This window comes from Epinephelus fuscoguttatus, linkage group LG22 (assembly GCF_011397635.1).
Source record: "Epinephelus fuscoguttatus linkage group LG22, E.fuscoguttatus.final_Chr_v1".
Taxonomy (NCBI): Eukaryota; Metazoa; Chordata; class Actinopteri; order Perciformes; family Serranidae; genus Epinephelus; species Epinephelus fuscoguttatus.
In genome coordinates, this window is record NC_064773.1 from 8,537,365 (window position 1) to 8,549,878 (window position 12,514).

General features: G+C 41.5%; 1 protein-coding gene across 3 annotated transcripts in view; it reads right to left on the minus strand.

The window, feature by feature from the left end:
- The window catches only part of syt1a (synaptotagmin Ia), a 337,362-nt gene that overhangs the window by 38,718 nt on the left and 286,130 nt on the right, over positions 1–12,514 (minus strand). For all 3 annotated transcript variants that reach the window (XM_049566896.1, XM_049566895.1, XM_049566898.1), the window contains one exon: positions 2,384–2,551. In XM_049566896.1, the coding sequence (XP_049422853.1) occupies positions 2,384–2,551 (168 nt within the window). The remainder of the gene's footprint in view (positions 1–2,383; positions 2,552–12,514) is intronic.

Sequence of the window (12,514 nt, forward strand, 5' to 3'; positions counted from 1 at the left end):
GAGCAGGAACTCGCAGGCGGAGCTAGGGGCAGAAACAGTACTGGGCATATTCAGTGGGCTGCATACCACGAAGTAAACCCAGAAGCCAGAAACATTTTTTGGCATTTGTGCTAGGAGAGCAGATCTATTGAACTGAATAGGCGCTATCTTCAGGTCCAGTATCTAGTTACTATCATACATCTATGGTCTTTCTGCTGCAAAATTAGCATGTAGCTACATGTAGCAGTGTACCTGCAGCAAGGGAATAACTGTATATAGTGGCGCTATCTCCCGTTAAAAATCACCAATAAAGGTTTCTAAACACAACTTATGTTCCAGCTGGAAAATGACCTGTAACCTGTGAGAAAATTTACAACATCAGCAACCACAATAACAGGCTTCCCTGATGTGAGCATGTAGGTACATGTAGCAGTGTACCTGGAGTCAGGGAATGACTGTGTATAGTGACACTATGTCTTCTTAAAAATCACCAATAAAAGTTTCTAAACACAACTGGGCATGTTCCAGCAGGAAGATTATCTGAAATCGACAAGAAATTTACAACACTGCAAACCAAGATTATGTTTTTTCCCTAATGTTAGCATGTCGCTACATGTAGCAGTGTACATAGAGCCAGGGAATTATTGTGTATAGTGGCACTATCTCCTGTTAAAAATCACCAATAAAGGCTTCTAAACACAACTTATGTTCCAGCTGGAAAATGACCTGTAACCTGTGAGAAAATTTACAACATCAGCAACCACAGCAACAGGCTTCCCTGATGTTAGCATGTAGGTACATGTAGCAGTGTACCTGGAGTCAGGGAATGACTGTGTATAGTGACACTATGTCTTCTTAAAAATCACCAATAAAAGTTTCTAAACACAACTGGGCATGTTCCAGCAGGAAGATTATCTGAAATCGCCAAGAAATTTACAACACTGCAAACCAAGATTATGTTTTTTCCCTAATGTTAGCATGTCGCTACATGTAGCAGTGTACATAGAGCCAGGGAATTACTGTGTATAGTGGCAGTATCTCCTGTTAAAAATCACCAATTAACGCTTTGAAACACAACTGGACATGTTTCAGCAGGAAAATAAAGCAATTTTGGGAGAAATTTACAACTGAAGTTAGCACGAAGCTACATGTAGCAGTGTAGGCTAGGGTCTGAAGCCTGTGGTTTTTGCTTACAGGGATAACGTCTACATAGGCTTACCTTGTTATCTGAAAATTTGGCTATGTTTTATATAAACACCCGACGCTGTAATATTATATTATGATGGAAAATAAGGAAAAGCATACTAGGTCCCCTTTAATCTGCCCCTATGAACCTCTGCAGTTGTTTATAATCCAGGAAAGAAAGAAATTTCAAACTGAGATTATTAGATATACTTCTAGAATGCAATGGCATCCAGCCCTGCAGTAACTCGGTAAAGCTTATTATATCCAGTTTTTGTTGACTTTGAAAGAATAAGGCTGTGCGATATCAAAAGGTGTCTCAAACTTTTGTTATATATATGTACTGAAAATAAAGTTTCAGTTTCATGCATTTTAATCTAATATTGTCAGCCTTGAACTTCCATAGAAAGTTTCTACAGTTAATTAAATGCCAAGCAGAGTCAGGTGTGTGTGTGTTTTTGGAGTAGGTGGATGGTGATGTTGCGGGTAATTCTGTTTCCAAATCAATCACTGCTCTTCCAGCCCCCGCCCTGACAGACGCTGTTATCAGACCCACAACCTGGGAAGGGTAAAAGACAGGTGGGTACTTGTGATACTTGATTGCCTTCAATTTTGGGGACGGAACTTATTAAATGGAAATGGCTTGTAACAACACACAAAAAAAGAGAGCAAGGGAAAGATAAGACTCTCTGGTTTGTCCTTGACATTATCTCATAAAATCATCTCCTTTTCTTGGCAGTGCTTATAATCACTTCACAGATTTGGAATTAAGTATTATGAAAAACACACACAAACACGCACAAAAAACGTTGTATTGAGATGGATATCGCATCACATTATGCTTAACTTAACACCAAACACCTGCGCTCTTCACTGTCGGGTGAATAACAAAACTTTCCCCGCTGCTGAGCAGCAGCCGTGCATTTATTATGGCCGAGGCAAGGCCAGAGTGTAGCAGTGCATCTGCCTGTGTTAATCCCAATCACATTGAGTCTTTCCAGTGTGTGTGTGTGAGTGTAACTGTGTGTGTATGTGTGTGAGAGATATTCTGTCAGGAGCTTGTTAATGTGCCAGCTGGTAACTGTCTCAACACCTTCCCAGCATTCATGGCTGCATGCAAATCAGATTGTCAGTGGAACCAAAAAGATCCCCAGCTACAGAAAAGTGGTCTGAAAGCAGCAAATGTTTTGGAGCATCCTGTGGAAGGGACTGTGAGACGTACTTTGAAGGTGAACTGCTCGTTGAAGACGGGATTGAGGGTCTTCCTGTGGACCTTTGTCTCCTGCTTCTTCTTCTTGTCAGGCAGCAGGTAGACCTTTACGTAAGGGTCAGATGTGCCACCCATGTCCATGGCAGGCAGCTCTGCAGCCTGAATGATCCCCACTATGAGCTACAAGAGGAAGACGAAAGGTTAAAAAGTGAGGGACGGCATGTGTAACTGTCCACTTAATCAAAATGATCATGACTTGAACCTTCATCCCACCAACATCCTTACAGAGAAACAATATGTGGGTTAAAACATGTCTAAAAATATCTTTTAAAGGGATACATTACCTACAGAATAATAATTTGTCTATCAATTACTCAACCCGTGTTACATTGAATTGAAGAAACTTTGTTTTGCTCACATGCCTCAGTAAGTGCATTCTATTTTCTCAGTATTCATTCATTCATTCATTTTCCGTGAACGTTTACACTGTTAGGGGTCGCAGTTGGCTGGAGCCTATCCCAGCTGTCTTTGGGTGAGAGGTGGGGTACACCCTGGACAGGTCACCAGACTATCACAGGGCTGACACATAAAGACAGACAACCATTCATGACTCATATGTGGAAGTGTTTTAAATAGGTCAGGTTTAGGCAAACATACATGTGTTTGGGAAATACTGAGCATTTGACTGGATAAATGAGACTTGGATTATACTGTGCAAATTAAATGAGAGTTTGTTAACCAAAGTTTTCATATAATTTTGCTGTTCTTAAACGAGTGCCCAATTTATTCCAATTCATCAACAATTTTCTGTTTTTGGATTCTTTGTTCACCCGAGGCATTCAAAACAAAACAATGACAGACAAGGTGAGTAACTGATACACAAATTATCATTTTGTGGGTGAAGTGTTCCATTAATCTTGAAGACCTTGAGAAACATTAGATTTTTTCGTCTTTTGATAGAACCAGAAATCAGTCTCTCATAATGGTGGCTTTAAAATGATTCAGTGTCATTTCCTGGGATATGGCAGCAGTGTTAGAAGGTTATGTCTGCAGAGCCTGACAGCGGCTGAAGAATTCGTAAAGGTCAGGATGTGTCAGAGTCGGAATGAGAGGACTGTTTCTCTTCACATAAGGCTGATAATTGATAACCACAACGGGGGGTCCAGGAGGCTGATTGACCTGCCAGTCAGAGTCTCTACTCAAGGGCTTCTCAGGAGGCTCAGCTAGTCAGTCAATCAACTTCCTATCAGGCAGCCATCAAGCAGCAATCTGGAGGCTGACCAGGGCACTCAGCCATGGAGCTTTACAGCTGTCGGGAGCCGCATCAGTTTACTGCGTGGTGCTACCAGTGACACAGCGGTAAATAAAAAAAAGTAGGAAATGATGACAATTGGCAGTTGGTTATTGCTATAAGGCAAATAACCAACAATATGACAGAAAATCTATTTTATGGACAGAAAAAATAGGACTTGCTTCAGGAACTCTCAGAGGTAGAGCTGCTCTGAAAGACTCACACTTTGATTTTCAGTCAGTAGAGGTTTTTTTTTTGGCCAAGTGACATTCAAAAGAAGAAGGTAAGGCTGCAGAAATACTTGTTCTTTAACCACGTGCTGGTGTAGACAACCAGCTGCGTTGAGAATACTTGCCTATTTGCAACGTGTGTTACTGGAGGACTCCACTAGCTATGCTTTCAACTGTACCACTTTATTAACAGATAAGAGTTTGCTTAGTTGTCATGTAGACTGCCTTCATTATCCACTTTTTAACATTTCTCTCTCTGTTGGGTTGAAACTTCTGTTTGAGTTTGGAAATAGAAGTTTAACAAACAATCCCAAGTCAAACAACGCAAAAATCTTTGCTGACGAAGATCACATGATACGTTTGAAAGCTTTTAAGTGGATCTTGAGTTCTGATTGTTTAGTCAAAACCATTCTCGGAACCCATCGGCTGTATTCGGCGTGTGACTTCCGGCAGACTGCGATAGAGCCTCTGGGGGCAGACCCCCAATTATTTGGCATTCCGGTTTGATTTGGGCGGAGGAGGCAAATTTCCATTTCTGACTTCTGTTTATATATAAGTAAATATGCTGAACCATTGCGATGGATTCAGAGTTTGCAGTGACGCCAATTATGTTCCGCCTCGTTAGTTCACCGCACGGACCGTTTAACCTGGAAACAACTGCAGCCGGCTCAAACGTGATTGATCAATATCACGTGGACTACAAACAGCCTACAACAGGAAACCAGGGCTCTTCTGCTCTTCTTCCTGAGGCAAGATCTCCGGGGTTTGCCTACAGACTCTACATCCACTGAATGGAGAGTCTATATATAGAGACTAAGTCAAAACTAGATCTAGGCAGTCCAGTCGTACTAGGTTACAAAGTTAGACAGTTAGCCTGGCAGACCTTCCAGGATCAATAAATGGACAAAGGTCTTTATCATTAATGCTTCTATTTTAATCTCAGTTCATTCTTCTTAAAGGAGAACTCTGGTATTTTTCAACCTGGACTTATTTTCCCGTGTTATCATGTCAAATTACTTGTGGGAGCAAAAAAGTTTGAAAATGGTCCGGTACTGAGAACGCGGGCTGCAACTGACAGAGGTGAAACAGGCTAAAAAGTAATTTGGGGCAGGTGCGCCCTGACAATTTATGTCCACTCAAAATGCTTGTTTTTGCCACTGACAGGCTCGGATTGTTATGTAATTGGTCCAAAATGTTGTAAGACTTAAAACTTAAAACAGTTGTTCCCAACTGGTGGGTCACAGTCTCACAGTGGGTTGCAGGTCCATTCTGAATGGGTCACAAGTGACTCACAAACTTGTCAAGTTTGTAAAAAACACACTTTATCTTTAAGTGCACTGAATCTCTGACACAGAGCTTTTATTTTCAAGTGCTGTTTCCTGCTGTAGAGTGAGTGACTAACAGACAGTTACTAAAGTTTTGTTCTGAAATCTCATGAGAGGTGACTTGTTGCAGGAAAACCTATAATGACAACATTAGCAAGAGCTGGAGAGAGGAATGCCAGGTTTAGTTTGTTGTGTTGGGAGAACACAAAGCGTAGCTTAGTGTTATCTAAAGATTTTCAATGTCACGGCTGAATATTTAGCTGAGCAAGACAATGTGAAAAGGTCTGCGGGATTTAAGAACGAGGCTTCTCTTTGAGCGAGACTTGGAACACGAAACAGACTGGAACAAGTAACAGGTACAAAGAAATGTTTCATTTCTCTGTAGGGTCATTTACGTAATGTTGTTAGACATTCATAATAACAATCCGAGCCTGTTAGTGGCAAAAACAAGTACATTTAATGCAGCCTGTTTCACTGTTGCCAGCTGTAGTACTCTCTATCTCAATATTGGACCAATTTCAAAACACATTGTTCTCATTAGTTACTAAAAACAAAAACATGAGAAAATAAGGTCCAGGTTGAAAAATACTAAAGTTACCCTTTAAATCTATTAATTTCCATCTGATGCTTCAGCTTGAAAAACTCTGGCTATTTGCTTCCACACATTAATGTTTTGCTTTCAGAGCAGCTCTTCCCCTGACAGTTTCTTAGTTTACATAACTAAAACTCCAATGAACTAACTGAACCTTACATGACCCTGGATTTTAGCGCCACAAGCAACGATAATTTTCAGTGTTGAGTCATCAGAAAATGGTGAAAAATGTCAATCAGTTTACCAAAGCCCAAGATGAAGATGTCCTTAAATGTCTTTATTTGTCCGTTACCCAAAGATACTCAGTTTACTGTCACAGAGGAGTAAAGAAAACGGCAAATATTTAAGAAGCTGGAATCTGAGTATCTTGACTTTTGCTTCTTAAAAAGTGTTGCAGCTCTACTATACTTCACACCCCATCTACCCAGTTTCGGTGCTGTCATCAAAAACGTATATAGCACAGGTTAATGTTCCCATTTCCCATATTATACTGTATCTGTATGTACTGATCTATATTGGATGGTGGTGAGATTCAGACAGGTCTTCATGAGATGGAGTCAACACTCAGTAAATGCACCACAGATACACACACACACGTACACTGTACTCACACACAAACACCACACATGACAAGAGTGAACACAAGACGAGATCATCATGGAGAGTATCCTCGGCTGATTTAATGCTCCCGAGGTTTTGCACAACATTTCCTTGACATTACTTTGAAAACACTGCAAACACTGAAACGAGATTCTGTCATGATTTCAATGGACCACTCTGACATAAATATAACTTCTATGATTGCACATCTGCGCGTAGCTTATCACCATCACTCACCGCGAAATAGTTACACACCCCAGAGGGTAAATAAAAGACATACAATTATTCCAGCTGTCATTTACCTGAATCTAAATGTAACTGTTTTACACTGTAGTGCTGTAAAGTGGCACTTGGATTTTGAGTGTGGCAATTCATCCTTGCATGCTGTCCTTCTGATTTCCACCCATCCATCAGTGGAAGTCTGCAGCACACACAGCATGTCACACCATCTTTACTGGGAGAGGCTCTGGTGCTTCAGAGGAGAGATAAGAGCAGGAAGTGGCTGCTGCTTCAGCTAATTGTATCTCTCCACGTGCTGTATGACGCCACGGCTCAGAACACCAACTCAAGATGGGTTTTCCCAGAACACCTTTGCCTGAGATCAAACCAAGCAGAGAGCACTCCGAAGAGTAAAATTATGCATAAACTATATCTTTTTTTCCTCAAATTTCATTTAGTCTCCAACTGAGAGTCTACTCAGCCTCTTGTAAATTCACTTATTTGTGCTAATTTTCTCAAAATCGGGTTAAGTGACAGACTTCTTAAAAACCTACCTTCAGTTACAATAACCGAGTAATATGGTGTTACATGGTTATTTCCCAGCCAGCATCATTTAATTTAACTGTTTTATCTCTTACATAATACAGCCAGAGCTTTTTACATCAACTAAATTATCTTTTATCATCTCAGTCAATCATGTAATTAAAGCATTTTATTGAGAGTGGTGTCAGTTTGCACAGATTTCATCATATGTAAATATATACAAATAAAGAAATTACCTACTATTTACTATCTACTATTTTTTATAGTTCTGTAACATGACTGTCATGTCTTACTTTTGGATAGAAATGTTCTTTAATCAGCACTAATAAACCCCTCTACAGTTAGCAAACAGTATGACGTTTTTTGGTGGGCGGGGCTTGGCTGGAGGCAAAACAATTCTCCACAGACGTTAGCTAGCGCTAGCTAACAAGTTCTGTTGGCTTGTTTTGGACAATGGAGGAAGATGATGCAAGTGGTGTGTTTCAGAAATATTCATTCTGAGTGCCAGAGAGCACTCTGACACAAACTGGACCGTTTGTAAATTTGGTGCGCTGTCGGAATGTAGCGTTGGATTATCCAGAGCACCGCACTTTTTGACCAACAGGACCAGACTGGTTGATCCGTATGCTCTCACTCAGTGGATGGATGATGTCACAGGAAGCTTTGTGGTTAATGACTATGCAAAAGGAGGACAACACTCAAACAGTTTCCTCCAGTTTGTTTCTCTATCGAAGCTAACATTAGCGAATGCGCTGAAAAGTTAGCGTTAAGTGCAATACACACTGCCGCCGGCGGGGCGCTGTGGCTAGGCCGCTAGGTGGCTGTACCTACACTAGTTGCCAACGGTTGCCAACTGCTAGTAACGGAAGAAGAAGAGGAAAAACTTTGAGGCAACAACAACTTGGATTTCACGGGTGAGTTTCTTATCAAGCGGAGTTGATACTACAGCGGCCGAGACGCACATAAAAGGCTTTTCTCGCAGCGCCGGCTGCGCTGGAAATAGAGCAGTGGGCTGAAGCAGAGCGGCGCAGCGCGTCGGCCGGTGTGGGTTTGTTCATAGAATATAAAGGAGGCGGGTGTTTTGACGCGCGGCATATGGCGGCGGTGTGTGTTGCACTTTACAGAGAAAACCAATATTCCTCTTAATCCCTCCCCAGTTTCTAATGAGGTGGACATGATAACCCTTAATACACATAACCTTATTCATCCCTACAACAGGAAATACTTTTTCCCTAACCTGATATGAAGTGTGCGCTGCACATGTGAGCATTTTTGATGATCTCCTCGTCCAGTCCTTTGGTCTTATCACATTTAACCATCTTTGTTTTTGTTGACGGGCAGTGGTGGCTGGTTTTGAGCCATGACTCCTTCTATTCTGGCTCCCAATAACACAAGATGACATTTTAAAACCCCTATGTAGCCTCGTGTTTTGCCTCCAGCTAATAAAATGACATCATTGTGATGTCATCCCTAAAAGGGTTTATAAAAATTTCTTCACAGATGAATTTTTATTTTTTATTAACTTGGAAAGATTATCCAGACAAAACCTTTCCTCCCACCTGTTCTTAAGTCACAGACACACGAGAGAAAACAATTTAGATCAGTTTTTTCTCACTTGCTTCTCAGGGCTTCTGTACCTTTGGGCATATAAAGCTAAATAAATAAAACAAACGACTGTGACTGTGTGTTTGCACATCTGTGTGGGTGTTTCTGTTTAACTAAGCATTGGGCCCTATCTCAGAGGAGGGCTGCTGGTATTAACCCCTCTCTGTTTGTGTGTTACTCTTCAGTCCAGTGAGCAGCACGCTGACCAGAATGGCTACAGGATGGTGATTCAGCCCTTGGCAGCTTATCCTGGACGGCTTTGTCCCAAATGCATCATGGCTCTACTGTGACCAATTCTCACACACACACACACACACACACACACACACACACACACACACACTTCCAAAGACGATCCATAGTCATATTGACTAACATTTACTGAGGCAGTTTTGTGTGTTATTTCAGAATTTCACTGTCTAGGAGAAATTCTGAAATAAGTAATAATAAGGAAATAATGTGAATGTTTTGAAGCTCATGTCGTCTTAATAATGAGTTCAAATTCACATACACTGACTGGACACCATGCAATAGGCCTGCTCTTGACCTGCACAAAGAGCAATGAATATGGTAATGATGTTGAAAGTAGGAATGACATTATAATTCTCTCCCTGCTGTGCTGAGGGGGCTCTTTGTGGTTCATTTGCTGTGTATTTGCCTGATGTAGCCGCATCGTCGCTCCCTGAGTGATTTGGATCTTTTACAAAACCTCTTCGTCTCATTAGTGTAAAAACCCAGAGTCATCAACACCAGGGGCAGCAGCCATTTGTGGTGGTTAACAGACAGAAACAAAGCTGGGACTCTTTGCCACAAGGACTTGACATTAATCTGCACGTCTCCGCGCACTCCAGCTTGATCTCGCCTCAGTGTCTGTACGCACACAAACCAGGGAGAATCTTTCTGCTATGAATCCCCATATTTTACTATTTAATACTGCTTACAGCAGGAGCTTAAACGAGTCATGTTTTTACATTTTTGAGACAAATTGGTATGACAACGACAGCTCACTGGTGACAGTTTTTTCCCCGTTTTCATGAAAAGTCCCACAGTTTCCAGGAGGTCCACAAACACCTCCTTCTTGTCACCCTTAACACATTGCATCTAAAAATACAACTTTGATCCAGACCCTAAATTAAAACTTCGATTCTGAATATCCTTTCCTGACCCCATCACCACACAGAAAGGCAAAAACCTGCGGGTCAAATTCAATGACAACAATTTTTGATTGTTACCTATCAAAGAATGAAGTCTGTTGTGTGCGATGGGGCAGAAACTGCAGTCTCCAATGTGACGATTAAACATGCTACATGCCCGTCTATCACCCCAACTTCACTACATAAAAGCAGACTACTTCCTGTATTAGCACTGAGATGTTCTGGATTAAAAAGTCAACACTGAAAAGACAAGCCAATAATTGCTCGTGATAATATCCTCTCTTTAACAGCTGCGACCTTTTCAGTGATGATAAAAAATTTCCCACACAGCCTTCGACTTCATAAAGGAACCTACAGGCATGAAACCAATCACCTGTGCCAGTTCTCCTCCAGCAGCTCTGTGGTGCTCACACGGGCCTCAAAGCCCGAGGATTAAAAATAAACATTTCCTGAAGGCCACTGTGCCTCTGGACTGTGTCCGTCACTGAGCTGAAAGTGGGTCAGCGTGGCCGTGTTTTTTGAGGTCTTTATGTTTTGAGCTTCTTTAACTTCAGTGGCAGCCGGAGTGGCGATGAGTTGGGCACGGCTTCTCCCAGGTCACTGTCACAGAGAGTGAAAACTGTCATCCATTCATTACACTTCAGCTCCACTGTGGAGCTTATTACCAGTGTAATCAAGAAGCTCATAGAGAGACCTGTCACTGCCTCCCACTACATGACAGATCCCTCTGTGAAATGTAATACTGTCCACATAATATCCCTTTTTCATGAATTGACTCAATACTTTGTCATTTTGTCTCTAAAAAAAACAGTGTCTGGTCGACTGAACACTGTTGAGTTGTATTAGCGACATGATTGACTCTGGAACCTGTGCACAGATGATTACTGCACAGGCTAAGTGCTAAAAATTAACCTGTGACGGAGACACAACTGCACGAGAACATTTCTACCAATCAAAGTTTTTTTGTTGTGTAGATAAGGGAGACGTACCTCAGCCGGTGTGTGACTCAGTGTGTACAGGAGCAGTGTTACTGTCTAATCTCAGCCTGTCACTTCTGTTTATAATGGGGAGTTAGCTAGCCCAGTGAGGGACAGCGCTGTGTTCACGCACCGTGTCTATTATCTGTCACACAACATCTGGCGCCGGAAAGTTGATGTGCTTCCTCGTTCTGCTTTTTTTAAAACTCAGCCGCTGGAAAAAATAAAGCAGATGGGTATCTGCGGGGGATGTTTTTCAATCAAGGAGAAAGAAAAGAAACAAATTCAGAGACGGACTAAATCCCAACAGTGTGCTGTATCTTTTACAAGGCTCGGTAGCAAATGCACAAACTCGACCACCGTGATATCCCTATGAGATTGTTCTCAAGCTTCAGTGACCAAACTGTGTTCACAGCGGAGGCAACAAAAGGAGAATGTTGTGCAAAACCTGGGTTGGGTCCTGTTTAAAGGGTGACTGTGGTATTTGTCTAAGTGACTAATGAGAACAACGGTATTGGTGACACAGCTGCAGCCAGCAGCCACAAAACAGGCTGCAATATAACGACAGGCCATTTTCGAACCGTCAATTTACATCCACTTAAAGTGTCTGTTTTTGCCACTGACAGGCTCGTATTGTTATTTTAAGTGTCTGACAACATTATGGAAAGGATCCCTACAGAGATAGACGTTTTTGTCATAAGGCGAGCCTTCATTTATATAAAGAGTAATTCTATCATCATAAAATACACTTTATTCAAAGCCGCAAGAAACAAAGTAAAACTCCCAAAAGCCATCTTGGTTCATCTGTCCACTGTTTAAACAATCACCAACTACGATTTGGTTGAAATAAACTTTTAATTGAATTGAAAGTAGGCTGACTCTACACACGCTAAAATAAATTTATTTCAATGGAGTCTGGTGGAACTGGCAATAGCAATTATGGGGCTGTTTCTGGTTAAACAAAAAGAATCTTACTCTTTTAACAAAAAGGTCTATCTCTGTAGGGATCTTTCTATAATGTTGTCAGACACTAACAACATCAACCTATCATGAGCCTATCAGTGGCAAATACTATACAATATACTGGCACTATACATGCTTAAATGACTGTTTATTCAAATAGAGTCTTGTGTTTGGCGATGACAACATCAGGACTGTTTCTGCTTAAAAAAAGGATCCAACTCTTTAACAAAAAGGTCTATCTCTGTAGGGATCCTTTCCATAATGCTGTCAGACACTTTTGGGGCTCGGATCTGACCCCACTTGACCCTAAAGTCAAGTTTGTTTGATTAGTGTGAACACTGTGTACCATACTGGGGCACGGTACACCTATCCATGCCTGATGCCCTTAATGGATGTAAGTTAATGGTGCAAAAATGCCATGAATGTTACCCTGCAACCTGTTTTGCAGCTGCTGCCCAAGGAGCTCTCTCTCAATACTGGACCAGTTTCAAAAATTGTGGTTCCCATTAGTCACTTAGACACAAAAACACTGGAAAACTGGATCTAAGTTGAAAAATACCACAGTTACCCTTTACCCTCTGGAGAGATGAAAAGTTGGACCCCCTCAGAAGTTGGGTGTGACCATACTTACGAAGGAGGACCTT